Below are 15,690 nucleotides of genomic sequence, written 5' to 3'. Positions count from 1 at the left end.
AGGTCTCTCTTGCTTGTTTGAAGCCATTGTGGTAGAGTGTCTGTTAGAGCTCATTAATAATATATTTCTGTTCTGTATTACCGGTCTAGTAATAAACTTCCTTTGACTTAATGAGTAATGGATTTTAGAAACCTATTTTGAATGATGATGTTAAGAATTTGTGAAAGAAAAATCTGATTTTTCCTCGTTTACTTCAAATCTTCTATGTGGTAAGAGATTCAGGAAAAGAAATACTGTGGGACAAGTATCGCGATAGATTATGGACGAGCTCAGAGTGGAGTCCGGGTCCTTGCTGTGGGAAACGCATAGATGCTCCATAAATGGGAGGCAGCGGTTGGGAAGCTACAGGAGGGTGGTGTGGGGGTGCCCATGTGCCGGCCGAGACCCGACGGGGTCCATCTTGCACGTGCGGGTATAATGCGAACACTTCATAGCTGACAGGCTTGGGCATTGTTGTGTTGAGCACTCCTGTGTTACCAAGGCTGGTTTTCATCCCCCCCCCTTTTTTTTTCTCCTTAATTGCAGCTCCTAACCGAAAATCTTCAGTTGGTGTGAAAAAGAACAGCAAGAGCAGAACATTGACAAGGCAGTCTATGTCAAGAATTCCAGCTTCTTCCAACTCTACCTCATCTAAGCTAACTCATATAAATAATTCCAGGGTACCAAAGAAACTGAAAAAGCCTGCAAAGCCTTTACTTTCCAAGATAAAACTAAGAAATCATTGCAAGCGGCTGGAGCAAAAGAGTGCTTCAAGAAAACTCGAGATGGGAAGCTTAGTACTCAAAGAGCCCAAAGTAGTTCTGTATAAAAACTTACCCATTAAAAAAGAGAAGGAGCCCGAGGGACCAGTTCAAGCCACAGCAGCTAGCGGGTGCTTAACTAGACACGCGGCGCGGGAGCACCGAGCGGGTTCCGGGCGCGGCCCGCCGTCGGGGGACGGCGCCCCCTGCACCTACACCACCAGGCGGTCGGCGCGGGCGAGGGTGACTCCGAGGGAGCCTAGTGACGGCCCGCAGGAGCCGAACGCGTCGGACGGCTCTAAGAGCAGCTCGGCGGGACCTTGCCCGGACGGCGGCGAGCGGCCGGCTCCCGCGGCGCCGGAGGACGGCCTGGCTCCCGGGGCGGCACAGAAGCGGGAAGCCAAGTGTCAGAGGGGCGACAGCGGCCCGTCGAAGAAGAAGTCGCGGCAAGGGAAACTCGTGAGGCAGTTGGCGAGAGCCGAGGAGCCCGCCGCGGGGCAGGAGTGCCCCGGACAGGCGGGCGCGGCGCCCGAGGTGCTGGCGTCCCGCTGCGAGCCGGGCGAGCGCCGCGCCCCCGAGCCCGAGCCGGCGCCCGGCAGCTACGCGGACTGGGCTCCCTCGCCCGGCGGCGGCGGCGGCGGCGGCGGGGGCGGCGGCGGCGGGTCGGTCGTCACGTCCGACGGCTTCCGAACAAAAGACGGCTTCCGAACTGCAAAAAGTAAAAAGAAGAGGCGAATCACGAGGTATGACGCCCAGCTGATCCTGGAGAATAACTCTGGGATTCCCAAATTGACTCTTCGTCGGCGCCACGACAGCAGCAGCAAGACGAACGACCAAGAGAATGACGGCACGAATTCTTCAAAAATAAGCATCAAGTTAAGTAAAGACCACGAAAACGATAACAATCTGTATGTAGCAAAGCTCAATAATGGGTTTAACTCAGGGTCGGGCAGCAGCTCCACGAAGCTCAAGATCCAGCTGAAGCGGGACGAGGAGGCCCGGGGGCCGTGCTCGGAGGGGCTCCACGAGAACGGGCTGTGCTGCGGCGACCCGCTCTCGCTGCTGGAGTCCCGCGTGGAGGTGGACGACTACGGCCAGTACGAGGCGGGGAGCACGGAGGAGCCCTCCTCCTCCGAGGCCGACGCGGCGGACGAGGACTACGAGGAGGACTTCGAGGACGACTTCATCCCTCTGCCTCCAGCCAAGCGCCTGCGGCTGATAGTCGGCAAGGACTCCATAGACATTGACATTTCTTCCCGGAGAAGGGAAGACCAGTCTCTGAGGCTCAACGCGTGAGCGCTCGGGCGCGGTCGGGCCTGGGGAACCCTCCTCTACAGAAATAAAGACGACTTCCAGTCAGTTATTCCTCACCCGAGACGTTCTAGCGGCCGCGCCCCCCTTCTCTCCCCACTTAGCAGCATCATACTGTAGAAAGTGTACAGCGCACTGACTCTCCCCAAGTCTGATCTGTGCAGATTTTTATTGTACTTTTTAAATAGCCTTCTCACGTGCAATTCCGAGTTAGAGGGAAAGCCCTGTTGTAAAATAAAGGCTCAAGCAAAATTTACAGTGATAGCAGCTTTCCACACGGGACGTTGAAAACAATAATGTGGCTACACAGTTTTCTTTTTTTCTTTTCTTTCTTTCTTTCTTTTTCTTTCTTTCTTTCTTTTCTTTCTTTCTTTCTTTCTTTCTTTCTTTCTTTCTTTCTTTCTTTTCTTTTCTTTTCTTTTCTTTTCTTTTCTTTCTTTTTTAAACCAAGAGCATCAACTGGCTCTTTAATATATGACTAAAAAATAATTTAAAACAAATCATAGTAGCAGCATATTAAGGTTTTCTAGTATATGCTAATATCACCAGCAATGATCTTTGGCTTTTTGATTTCTTTGCTAGATGTCTCCCCCTCGGAGTTCTGTCGGTTTCACACTGTTTGCTGGCCCAGGTGTACTGTGTGTGGCCTTGCTTAAAAGAGCAAAACCATCGGTTGGGAGTCGAATTGGTTTCTTAAAAAAAAAAAAAAAATACAATTACACGCGTGACCGCTAACTTTTCAGTACATTATATGTACGAGGGTAGCAGTGTGCAGGATGAGTTCCAATTCAGCGTATTTATTGCTTGTCATGTAAATTAAATACCTTGTATTTAACACTTTTCAACCCTTTTAGATAAAATTGTTCTTTGCAAGAATGATTGGTGCTTATTTTTTCAAAACTTTGCTGTGAACAATGTGATGACAACAAGCAACATTTATCTAATGAACTACAGCTGTCTTAATTTGGGTCTTCAAGGTTTCTGTTGCACTTGTAAAATGCTACAAGGAATATTAAAAACTCTATTCACTTTAACTTATAATAGTTTATGAAATAAAAACATGAGTCACAGCTTTTGTTCTGTGGTAACCTATAAAAAATGTTTTGTCTTTGAAATTCAATGTAAAGAACTGAAAACAATGTATATGTTGTAAATATTTGTGTGTTGTGAGAAATTTTTGTCATAAGAAATTAAAAGAACTTACCAGGAAGGTTTTTAAGTTTAGAAATATTCATGCCAATAAAATAGGAAATTATAAAATATATAGTTTTAAGCACTGCATCAGTGGGAGTTCTTGGCTTATGTTAGTTTATGTATGAAAATATCAAAGATTTTTTGACTATATTATCAGTTAAGCGAAAGGAGGAGTCAGATTTAATTTGTTTTTTTTTTGAAGCACTTTGAGAAGAGAAATTAATTTTAAGTAACTTAATGAGCAAATTTTTGATTACTACTTTATATTCAATACCAACCTTTCATTTCTCTGGATTATTTTACAAAATCAGTGGACAAATAATTTGGGAATATAAAGCTGTAGCAGGTGTTTGACGCCAGTGGGTCTCTTTATTTCTGGGAAATGTGTACATGTACTTTCAGATATACAGTGTTCCTGAGTAAAATCGATTTAGGGGATTCGTGTAGTGTCTATAGAAAAGTAGTCCATGTCTTAAGATAGTGAAAGGAAGTCTGCCCGTAACGAAAAGTCCAGTCGGCGGAGAAAACCTCAATGCTTACTGTTCCCGGGTGATTCCTGCCGGTGTCCAGGTTCTGGGGACACCCTTTAAATGGAGTCCCATAAAACGATTGCCAATAGGGGCTCCCCATAGAAATTAAGAATATTCATGAAAGTGTTGGCAACGTAGAGTTTTTGTTTCTCCTCGTGTCCTTCAGGGAGTTACTCATGTGGTCCTAACGTCGCCTCGTTCCCGTCTCCTGTGCAGGTCAGCCCCTCAGGTAGCGGTGTGGCGCCGCAACCCCCCGCCCCCGGCTCCGCATGTGCTTGTCCCCTTCACGGAGCAGGACAGCGCCCCGGGGTCTGTCCCGAGGCCCTCGGAGCGCGGTACGGCCCACGTCCAGTCCTCACATTGTCCCTCGTGGGAGGAGTGTGAGACTCGTGCCACTAAGGAAGGTCGGGCATAGACCCGGTGTGTGGAAAGTGCCAGAGAGCGGGGGGCCACCTCTTTCGCTCCCGTCCTAGCGTGGGGTGTGTCGAAGAGGCTCAGAGCCTAAATCTCACACCGTCTCCCGGAATACCAACAACAGCCATTTCAGGAATCTCCATCTTAAGGAAAAAGTCACAAAATACCACATTTCCCACATTTCTCCATTTTTAAGCTTAATTTTAGTAACTTATTTATGTTTGTGTTAACTTGATTGCGGCCTCGGCTTTTCGAGGCTGACCTTCCCCATGGGCCCTAGCAGCAGAGCCCGGGGGTGTCCCCGCCTCGGGAGTCGGGGTGCACAAGCGCTGGGCAGCCACAGCTGCCGCCTTCCAGGGGAACCTGATTTCCGTTTTTCCAGGTAGGGGCCTCGGAGCTGCTCGGGCTCCGCCGTAGAACTTCACCGTGTGGAATGGCGAGAGCCATACGCGGGTGACCACTTGGAAGAGGTTGCGTTCCATACAACTTAGAGCTTGAGCTTATGCAATGATTCGTAAAGATTCTGACATTGTAAGAATTAGGAAATCATAAAAATACATGTAAAGTATTCAATTTTCAATCATTTTTCAAATTACTGTCTTAAATTGTTTTGCTGAGTTGTAATACCTTTGAGATACAATGTATTCCTTGTACTGAAAGAATGAAAAAAAAAGGACTTTTTCAGCATTTGAGGTAAGTTCTTTAACGTTTCATTAAAAACATTTTTTACAAATATTTTGTACATGCACTTGCAGTATTGAGGTTAATCATTTTAATAAATTCGGAAATTAAAACAATTTGGCCGGTGTTCGCTGTATCTGAGAAGAAAAGATCAAAGTGGCGCCTTTCTCCACAAGGCTTCCATTTCAAGTTGAATTTGTAAGGTCGAAGGTTCGGGGGCCTTCCAGCGTCTGCGAGTGGCGTGGCCTGCGCCCCGGCCTCCATTTGCTTCCAGGGCCGCTCCTTCTGTCGAAAAAGACAACGGGAAAGCTGTCCCTGTCTCGTGGAGAGGCTCCTCTCAAACCACACGGTCCTCCAAGCCCACAGTATGCAACTCCCGAGCACTGGGTTTCTGCCATCGCTGAATGGGACGAAACTGGCCTGTCTGGGGCTGGCGTGGGTCCTCTGTCCTCCCAGTTTCTGCAGCAAAACCTAGTTGAGGGGAGAGGTAGGCCTGACTTAGAGGAGTCAGGGAGCCGGAGTTTGCCCAGCCCTGCAGCATCCGAGTGGCCCCGGGCGAGCTGCCGGCCCGCGATGGCCTCTCTGCGGCGCCCCGACGTCCCCGTGGACGCCCGGCGAGGCAGGTGGCAGGGTGGCGCAGGCTAGACTGGAGCGCGCTGTAGTCCCAGCGCGTGGGAAGCCTACAAAGCTGGCGTCCGGTCTCAGGTTTTCTCTCTGAAACGACTTACTCCCATCCACTGCCTGGTGGCAGCTAGCTTGCAGCGTGCTGCCCGGAGCCCTGGTGTGATTCTGTCCCTCGAGTGGACCGCTGGCTCTGTCGCTGGCGTGCAGCCCATCCTGCTTGCCGCAGAGCCCAGTGGCACTCCGGCAGCCCCGGGGTTCCCGCAAGCGCGGCCCGGGCCTGCGGGGGTGACGCGGTCTCCAGCTTCTCCCTCCCTGAGGTCGAGAGCGTGGGCATTGCTTGCATTCGCTAGTGACGAGGCCCAGAGGAAGGGCGGGATTTGATTCCTGGGGAAGGGGCAGGGGGTTGTGTGGATGGGCAGGGTTGGGAAGGAGGCCTCCCGCCAGGGCTGTCCCCACCCCCTCCTACTGCACCTCTGCCGCTCGCTCGTTCCTCGCAGGGCGTTAAGTTTGTGTTCGTGGAAACCGCCGGAAAGCTTTCAATCTGGAGGACAGAAGACGGCCTGCAGCCTCCTGTGACGACTTGGGTGATGGTCTTTAAAGTCTGTCTTACTGGATCCTATTTTCTCCTTGTCAGATGCGTGAGTTTTTCTGCTAAGTTCAGTAGATTGTGACTTCCCTCTTTTGGGGGTACCCCCCCCAGTTGAGTCTGCTCTGCCGTGGCGGAGGCTGGCGGGAGTTTGCAGATGGGTGGCCAGTCTGAGATTCCGAAGAGCACTATCCTGAGTGACAGGAGTGAGGTTGCATTTCTTTAATACGTGTTGAACCCCCCCTGTTCTGTGTTAGTGTGGGGATGGGGGGGGCAAGAGGTGAGAGGCCTCGGTGTGGGTGTAAGTAAAGCCCCGGGAGCAGGTGAGGTGGAGCTGGGAGAGGAGGACAGACAGCCCCTGGGCCCTCCCCCCCCCCCCCCCCCGGCCTGGGGAGACCTGGGAGAGGGCAGTGGGGCGGCACTTCCAGGAGGAGCCAGACTGGGGGTGGGGGGGGGTGGGGGGTGGAGTCTGGCTGGGAGCGAGAGAAGGACCGCAGCTGGAAGGGGAGGTGGGGTTAAGGAGGGGGTCCGGCGTTACCGAAGGACAAGTACGGTGAGACGTGAGACGAGGAGCTTCCACGGGGAATGAGTTCCCAAAAGGGAAGGTGGGGAAGTTATTCAGAGTCTGCGGGCGGAGGGCTGGTCTCAGTCTGGGTCCGTCTTCCTTGGTAACAAGAGGAAAAGAGGTGGGCCTGTGCGGGAGCCAGTTCCAGCAGGACAATTTCTGTATGGTCTGTAAACAGGAGGCGAGGTCACCTGAGAGTGAGGAGGAGGTGAGAGTCCCCAGAGCTTCAGGAGCACTAAGATTTAAAATCGAGAGAGGAAAAGCAAGCCGACTCTAGAAACCCGGCATAATTCATTGCAGAAATCTTGACCAGCCAACTTCCAGGTACCAGACGGTGTTCTAGACACCCCCAGAGCCGCGGCGGGGGCGGTGGGGGGGCCAGGCCGGCACTTCTCAGCCCAGGTGTGAGGCTCTCAGCCAGGTTGGGGGCGCTGCAGAAGATGGCAGGATGGAGGGCTCGGGGGTGGGGGGGGCAGGAGACGGCTCGAATGGAGAGCCCCGGAGAGTGTGCAGGTTAGGGAAGGGAAGATGAGTCCACGGCCTCAGTGGGCCCCTGGCCAGGGACAGTACAGACACCCGAGGCCAGGAGGTGCTCCTGTGGTCAGGGAACAGTCCAGCCTTAGTCAGACAAGCACGTGGGTAGACAAGAGGTTGAGGTCAGAGCGGCCTCAAGAACTTGGGAAGGGCTGCATTTCAACGATGGCAAGGTCCCTGACGGGGCCTGGTGGAGAGTGTCCTGGTTCTGGGAGACCAAGACGTTGGGCAGAACTGAGGTCACTCAAGATGACAAGTGACAGGGGCGCCCGGGTGGCTCAGTCGTTAAGCGTCTGCCTTCGGCTCGGGTCATGGTCCCAGGGTCCTGGGATCGAGCCCCGCATCGGGCTCCCCGCTCGGCCGGGAAAGCCTGCTTCTCCCTCTGCCGCTCCCCCTGCTTGCGTTCCCTCTCTCGCTGTGTCTCTCTCTGTCAAATAAATAAATGAAATCTTAAAAAGAAAAAAAAAAGATGACAGCTGACCGCGTCCCCTGGGAGTCCCAGGAACCACGCCAACACTAGCCGGAAGCAGCCCGTAGGGGATAAACACGGGGAGGTACCCTCCTCAGGTGTGGGGGCGCCTTGCTGAGCCTCCCGGAGAGGTGAGTAAATGCTCAGAAGTTTTGTTTTCAATGAATGAGTCAGGCTGCCTGAGGACACGCAGGCACAGGTCACAGCAAGCAGCAGGGCCAGCTCCAGCTCCAAGGTCCTGGGTGCATGCCCGGGGAGCACAAGCCAGAGTCCCAGAGCCGAGGGTCACTGGGGCCAGCCTGTTGTCACAAGGCCCCACCTTCACCAGGTTAATTCTGGAAAGTTCTGTGGATGGACAGATGGCAGCCACGGCCTTTTATCCTCCTTTCCATGCAGTTATGTGGGGCCAGGAGAACTTTGTCCAAAGGTTATCCTGCAGATAAGCATGGTGACTTACCCCCATTAGTCAAACAGACTCAGGGGGCTCAAAAAGTGTACAAGGTGCCTCGTGGACTTGTCTTTATCTGAGTGAGTCAAGCAAGAGGAGGCCTGGAGACCGCCAAGAAAAAGTCCAAGGTTTCTTCCAGCTGCGTGAGCCGCTGACCCCATCTCGACAGTGACCTCCCAGGAGGAGCCCTACATGACCAGGAGGCTTCTTGCCTCCCCCGCAGTGACAGCACGGGGGCCCCTGGGACACTTGTCTTCTCAGGGGATGCACTCTGGAAGGCAGAGTTGCGAGGCTGGGGAGGGAGTCCATTGCTGTGTATCTAACTGCCCACCCCGTTGCTGTGATTTCCTTACACCCCTGGCTGGGGTGGGGAGTCAGACGCTGATGGGAAGCACCCGCTAACCTCTCCCCAGCCGCTGGCAGGTTGAAGGCCCTGCCCCGGGTCCCACTCCTGCCAACCAAACTGAAGGACATTCGCTTCCTCCTCTTGCCAGTGAAAACCTCATTTTTCTTGGCGTAAGAAGGGGGAGCAAAGGACATGAACCAGAGCCGCTCCGGGAGGTGCTCAGCCCCGGGGGGGCTGGGCAGAGGGCTGTGGGTCTTGCCCCCCTCCCCTGGCTCTGGTGGAACGCTGTTCCGCTCTGGTCTCCATTTTCTCACGTGTCAAGCAGGGGTTATGGCCGCCACTGACCTTGGAGTTGTTGAGGAGTAAGTGAGAGAGCCGTGAGCCCCTACCTAGGGCCCCGATGGTCCCCGCGTCAGCGGTTAGGGTGGCCTAGCTGGCGTCTGTGAGCTCATGGGCCTCCGCTGGGCCTCTGCCCTTTGCCCTCTCCGGTTAACACCTGCTCAAACAGCCTGCACTCACAGCCTTTTCCACTGCAACTTCAAATGGCTGCGCCCCTGGAACTGGTCTCCCCCGGGACACGGAAGACGGAGGATGTACAAGGATTCCAGTTCTTTCTTCCTCCGGCCAATGCCAGCACGCTGCTCCAACCCCATTCCTCTCCTCCTTCCACAGGGGTCTTTCGGGTCGTGTCTCCTCCCTTGACAACCTTCTAACCTTGAGCACCAACTAGGTGCAGGGCACTCAGAAGGCGCCGGGGCTCAGGGGGCAGCTCCCCCCAGCCCTTCCTCTCCCGACTGGGAGGCAGTGTGACACATGCCTGGAGGGGAGTGAACCCGAGGAGGTGCCACTGCTGCTGGGGGACCGAGGCAGGGTTCAACGAGGGAGGGGGGGGGGATGAAGAAGGGCCCGGGGGGAGTTGGTACGAACAGGCGTTCATAAGCCCAGGGGGCGGAGAGGCAGCGGACCGTTGGAGTCGTGGAGACGAGGAAGGACGGGATGTGCTCTGGAAGGTTGCCGAGCAGTTCGGTGCGGCCAATCCAGAAGGTTTGGGGGGTGGGGCAGGTAGCCCTGGGGAGACTGGGTGAGGATGGGAGGGAGACAGGGGCTCACTGGGTTAGGAGCAAGGGCTCTGGTCAGGCCCCCTCAGGGCAAATTCCGTCCACACCACTTCCTAATTTGGGCAGGCTTGGCTCCCTGTTCTGTGAAATGGAAATCATAGTGTGTGCCCACCTCGCTGAGGATTAAATGAAACAGCAAAAGGGTGCCTGGGCAGCGGTGTGGCCCACGGTGGCTGGTCAGCCACTACGGGTCCCTTTCAGCTCCTGGAATCCAATGCCGGAGGCTGCGCTCTTTCTCTGGCCTCGCCCAGTCAGCCCCGTCTGGGCTCCCCAACCCTCCTCCCGGCCCCAACCCTGGCCCAGCCAACCCAGGAGGCCAGAGGGACAGAGAGGGGGACGGGACCGCGGGCAGCAGGGACGGCCTGAGCCCCCTTGCTGGCCGTGGCGGGCATCCTGCCCGGATTCCAACATAGGCAGGTGCTGCCCTGGGCCTCGGCACCTCTTCTTAGCGACCTCCGCGCCAGGAGAGCCAAACCGGAGGACGAGCAAATGCACAGGCCGAAGCGAGAGAGAAGAAAGCAAGCGGTGCGATTAAGCCGCGCAAGCTGCTGCATCCACGGAAGCCCCAGAGCAGAGGCAAGGACCGCCGGAGGCGGGGGACGCCGGTACCGGCTGTCGGACGACATGCCTCCTGTCTGGAATTCGTCCAATGGATCTAGAACGTCCATCACCATCTGATCACAGCCACCGCCCCTGAGACGCCCGCCCTGCTCATCCCGAAGCAGTCCCCTTTGGTCCTTTGCCCTGCACCCGACACATTTACTAATTCCGTTCTCGGGTGTGGCTGGCTAAAGTCCATGCACAAGACATCATCTTCTCTGCGGTCCTGGCTAACAGGGGGAAAAAAAAAAAAAAAGCAGGTACTTGACCATGTTACTGTGCCCTGCAGCGTTCATTTTTAAAGTAGAGCTTTTCTGCATATGCTTTTAGTCCAAGAAAAGTGCAGATGGAAGCATTTTTTTTTTTTTTTTTTTGGTCTTTGGAGAGGATCCTGCAAGTTAGTTCATCTTAAAGTGCAACATTGTTTCATCTTAAAACTGGGGCAGTTCTGCCGGAGGATCTTTGAACAGAGGCTTCAGTGATAGTCACTTTGACTTGCTTATGATTTCCGAATAAATAAATAAATAAATAGATAGATAGGTAGATAAATAAATAAATAAATAAATAAATAAATAAATAAATAAATAAAAAGTCAGCCCGGCAGCCGGGCCAGGGAGGTAGTTGTTGTTGACCTGTGATAACACATGTTTGTTTAGCTGGAGCCACTCACCAAAGAGGTTAATGTTCAACTCCCTCCAGCCCCTGGAGGTGCAGCGGGGAGCGGGGCTGGTGAGAGAGAACCTGGCCAGCACGGGTGCCCTGTCTGCCCTTCCTTCCCCAAGACAGTGACGTGAGTCCATTCTGGAGAGCGCCAGGGGAAGGCTCTGAGTGTCTCCCCGCATCTCTGGGAACACCGGAGGCTGGCAGGCTGGGATCCTCATGGCTGCTCCTGGGAGGGGGAGGAGCCCGAGGCTCGGAGTGGGACGGTGTCACCAATGTCACGGAGTCCCCAGGACTCCTCCATACTGGGCTAGTTCCTAGGGACCCCTGGGAGGCCCTGCTGGGTTGTGGCTTCAAGTAGGAGGGGTGAGGCTGGTGAGTAGCCCTGGGGCTCGCCTGAGTTAGGAAGTCTGCTGTTCCCTCTGCCTGGACCCTCTCTCGGTCCCACCCTCCCCCGAGCAGCAACTTCTGAGCCCTCGGACCTCTGGCAGATGTCACCTCCTGAATCCTCTCAGAGACCCCCACTGCCACCCTGATCTCTCAGCTCGGTTCTGATCCCTCTAGCCCCGTGGGGTCCTTGGGGCCTGACAGTGTCAACCCAGGAAGGCCTGGGCATGCCACAGGCTGATGGGGAAGGGGCTTCCTCCCTGGAGAAAGAAACCCTAGACACACTCCAGCCTCTCGTCCCCTTTGGTCTGCTGGTTCAGGTCACCCAGAAAAGCCAAAGCCTCAGGTTGCCACCAGCCACGGGGGCTCCTGGGCCACCCTCTCCTCCCCGCCCCAGTGAAGTGGGGAGGCCAGGAGGCCACAGTAGGCAAAGCGGCTGTGCCCCGACCTGAGCCCCAGGACTGCTTCATCCCGCCCCGTGACTCCCAGTGGAGAAAGGGCCGGGAGCGGGGAGCAGAGCACTTGCTCCAAGTTGGGCCCGGGGCCGTGGCCCGAGGTTTGGGATGGGGAGGGCTGGTGGCTAAGGGACACGTGGGTGCGGGCAGCTGCCGCTGTCACAGCCTTCACGCCAGGCGAGGGTGATGGACCGCGCTGTCCCCAGGCCGGGCGCCCCGGCCCACCTGTCGGGACAGACGCTGCTGCTTCCGGGGTTCCCCCGAAGCCCCAGGGCTGGGGCCCATCTGTCCAGCCAGGGTGTGCGCTGGGCCTGCGCAGAGCAGGCACGGCCCTAAATGTCTCCTCGAGGCTGACTGCTTTCCCTGTGCGCGAGAAGGGAGAGCGTGTTCCGACAGGGACCAAAGCTGGGAGGCATGGGGGTTAAGGGGCACCTCGAGAAGGACCAAGACGGCGGGGAGGTTGCAGGGTGCCCAGGGGGAGACAGGGGGTCCTGGGGGCAGCCCCACCCCCACCGGCCAGCCCACCTGCCCAGGTAAGGCTTGAGCCCAGTGCCACCCAATTCTGAAGCTGCCCCTTCTGCCCCGCAGTGCGGTCAGGTCTTCCACACATTCACTCATTTCCTCACTCGTTCACTCGAAGGCCGTTTGCCGAGCACCCGCTCTGTGCCGTGACCTACACCGGCCACACGCTGGCCGCCAGGGGACCCCCGCTTCCCGCCCCCAGGTGGCCCACGGTCTGACAGGGAGACACACTTCAGTTGGGGCTCTGGGGAGGGCAGCCCAGGGCACACAGAGGAGGCCTCCTGGAAGGGGGGCCAGCACGGCAGGGAAGGCTTTCCGGAGGAAGTGTCCGTGGGGCTGGGTTTTGGGCACTGCCCTTCTCTGAGCTTCTGTCAACAGTAGGCTTTGGCCCCTGCCTTGTAACGCACCCAAGCTGGCAGGGCCCCAGGTGAGACAAGGCGACGGGCCTGGGCCACTGCCACTCACGGCTGTCCGTGGCAGCCTCGGGAGAGTGAAGACACGCTGGCGGCCCCCCTCCCTTCATCCTGCTGCCCCGTCCTTGCGACTCTGGCCCGCACCCGGCTTACCTTAGGGCCTGAGGCGCAGCAAGAGACGAGGAGCCGGGTCCTCCCACTCTTGGGGCTGGACCCACGCCCTGCCACCTCCGGGCTGTGCTATCCCTGGCAAAGGACGCCACCTCCTCAAGCTCACTTTTCTCCTCTGCTAAGTGGGGAGGATGATGATTATAACAATTAGTCGTCGGTTGTCCCCTAAGGGTAGGCACTGGGCTTGGATTTGCCGCTTGTTATGTTGATTTCTCCCCTCCGGACCGTGGGGCAGACCTCACCACTCCGTGTTCTAAATAAGGACCCAGGGGAAGAGGAGACCAAGACTCGTTCTCAAAACTACAGACCCGGGGTGCCCGGGTGGGCAAGCGTCTGACTTCAGCTCAGGTCATGATCTCAGGGTCCTGGGACTGCGCCCTATGTCCCACAGAACCGACAGAACTGCCTTAGAACCCTAGTTTCTCTGTTCAAAAGCCAGAGACCCCAGCCACATCCTTTAATATCGTTCTTACGAGGTCCTGCCTCAAGCCAGGCTCAGCCAGGCACACAGAGAGCCGTGGAAGCCAGGCACCGGGGGCTTACCCCAGCAGGAGCTGGGGGAGCCAAGGGCAGGCAGTCCCCTGGACCCAGGGTGTTCGGAAATCAGGACACGCAGGAATTGCAGGACCCTGTGCCACAAGGGGGTGAGCCACAGGAAGACCCCCCCCACCCAGAAATCTCTGGCCAAGTGTCACAGCAAAGCCTACACCAGCACCATTGCTTCCCAGACCTCACGCAGGAACCATCCTGTACTTTGCTGCAGAGGACCCTGGGGCGATTCTTGGGCTTCTGGGCGCTGCATTCAGGGCAGCCACAGTCTGGGGCAAGGGCGCCAGAAAGAGGCCAGGCGCAGTGGTCATCCCTGTGTGGCGTAGCACGCTGCCCCGCACTGCGCGGTCCTGGGCCCATCACCAAACCTCCCCATGCCTGTCTCCTCACCACTGGCCCCATAGGCGGTGTGACATTCCTTGCAATGACAAGCTTAGCACGGGGGCCTGGTACCTAGGGAGCGCTCTGTACACTAGCTGCGTTGGCATCATATGACTTTTCCTTGGGTAGGAGCCACTGGCCCACATTGCACGTGCCTTCTGCAGTGTGGAATTCCCACTGTGGGGGCCCCGAAGCCTTGCCCCTCACTCCCCAGCCTCGAGGCTCAGGCCTGTGCATTCCTCCACAAAGAACCAGGGGCCCCTGGGAGCTCCTTCTGGTGGCCGTGGCTGCAGGATCCCACAGTGACACTCTCCCTGGTGGCCACAGTGGCTCCTAGAGCAGCCGGTTCCTGGAAGCCCAGGCTGTGGGGCAGCTTCTCTTTCTTTCCAAACCAGGTTTCCTCCCCTTCCCAGCGGTCCAGAATCTTTAAAGAACATTTCAAATGATTCGGGAAAACGCTCGTGATAGACGCTTCGGTTGAAGAATAATTTACACAAAGTCCACAAGTTGTTGTTGCTCTTTTTTCTTTTTAAGATTTTATCCATCTATTTATTTATCGGAAAGAGAGAGAGAGTGAGCACAAGTAGGGGGAGAAGTAGGCTCCCCGCTGAGAGAGGAGCCCGATGCAGGACCCGATCGATCGCAGGATCCTGGGATCATAACCTGAGCCGAAGGCAGACGCTCAATTCACTGAGCCACCCAGGTGCCCCAGTCCACAGGTTTTAACATACAACTCAGTTATTTTTGGACATGATACACACCATGTAACTACCACCCAGCTCAAGACATAGGACATTTCCAGCCCCCGGGAGGCTCCCAAGTGCCCCTTCCCATGAACCATACTGCCTAAGAGGAAACCACTACCCTGACTTCTAACTCCATGGACAAAGTCTGCTGTTCTAGTACTTCATATAAACGGGATCCGTGTACCCCTTTTTGTCTATCCTTTTGTGTTCCACATTATGTCCATGAGAGTCCTTCGCAGTGCGACGTGTGCTCTCTCTCTCTCTCTCTCTTTTTTTAAAGATCTTATTTATTTATTTATTTATTTGAGAGAGAGCACAAGAGCAGGGTGAGGGGCAGAGGGAGAAGCAGACTCCCTGTGGAGCAGGGAGCCCGATGCGGGGCTCGATCCCAGGACCCTGGGATCATGACCTGAGCCGAAGGCAGACGCTTAACCGACTGAGCCGCCCAGGTGCACATATAATTTTAAGAAGAAAAAAAATTTAAAAAGGTAGGACACAAAATTATTCTAAAGGCACAGGCTTAGAGAGATTGGGAAGACATTCAGCAAACCCCCAGTGGCCACGGTGATCTCTGCCTGGTAGGATGGGGCTTAAGCTCCCCAGAAGAAGCAGAGGTGGGAGGGACCAGGGAAGTAGAACAGAAGCTAACTGCCCCTCAAACCTCCTGATCCTGAGAAGGGTGAGCGAAGGACTCAGAGGGTCCCACCCCAAGCTGAGAAAAGGTGGTCAGTGAAAGGGGGAATATCTCATAACTGGCAGCATTTAAGATGAAATTTGGGAAAAGGTTCTGGAGGAAGAGACCAGGATACTGTGTTCTGTATTGGTGTTTATTTCTTTTTCTTTTTCTTTAGGATTTTATTTATTCATTTGACAGAGAGACAGAGAGAGAGCACAAGCAGGGGGAGCAGCAGCGGGAGAGGGAGAGGGAGAAGCAGGCTCCCCGCTGAGCAGAAAGCCTCATGCAGGACTTGATTCCAGAGCCCCGGGATCATGACCTGAGCTGAAGGCAGACCCTTAACCGACTGAGCCACCCAGGCGCCCCCGTTGTGAATTTACTTAACACCACTGAACTTATACACTGAGTACCCTCAGCGTCTCTGTCAAAAGAGTGGGGTGCGTTCATGAGGGGTGGAGTCCACCCTGGGGCTGGCTGGAGGGCCTATCATGCTAAGGCCCCGCATGGAGGGTTGAAAGGAGTCAGAAAACGGTCGCCTGGGAGGGTTCTGGTGGAGAGCTCTAAACGCAG

At 55.3% G+C, this 15,690-nt stretch overlaps 1 protein-coding gene and 1 long non-coding RNA gene across 5 annotated transcripts in view; one reads left to right on the top strand and one right to left on the bottom strand.

The window, feature by feature from the left end:
- Positions 1–2,345, top strand: part of KMT5B (lysine methyltransferase 5B) — a 53,607-nt gene extending 51,262 nt beyond the window's left edge. For all 4 annotated transcript variants that reach the window (XM_027578378.2, XM_027578375.2, XM_027578376.2 and 1 more), the window contains one exon: positions 526–2,345. In XM_027578378.2, the coding sequence (XP_027434179.2) occupies positions 526–2,036 (1,511 nt within the window). In that variant the 3' untranslated portion in view covers positions 2,037–2,345. The remainder of the gene's footprint in view (positions 1–525) is intronic.
- A 2,769-nt stretch (positions 2,346–5,114) lies between these two features.
- LOC113913907 lies at positions 5,115–7,526 on the bottom strand. Its single transcript, XR_003517299.2, has 4 exons — positions 6,619–7,526; positions 5,966–6,273; positions 5,599–5,878; positions 5,115–5,341 (listed from the first exon to the last, which is right to left on the bottom strand). It is a non-coding gene; the product is annotated as an uncharacterized LOC113913907 (long non-coding RNA).
- Positions 7,527–15,690: the final 8,164 nt, after the last annotated feature.

The sequence above is a fragment of the Zalophus californianus genome, chromosome 11 (assembly GCF_009762305.2).
Source record: "Zalophus californianus isolate mZalCal1 chromosome 11, mZalCal1.pri.v2, whole genome shotgun sequence".
In the NCBI taxonomy this organism is placed as follows: domain Eukaryota; kingdom Metazoa; phylum Chordata; class Mammalia; order Carnivora; family Otariidae; genus Zalophus; species Zalophus californianus.
Note: the sequence above shows the minus strand (reverse complement) of the source record. Positions and strands in the feature narration are given on the sequence as shown.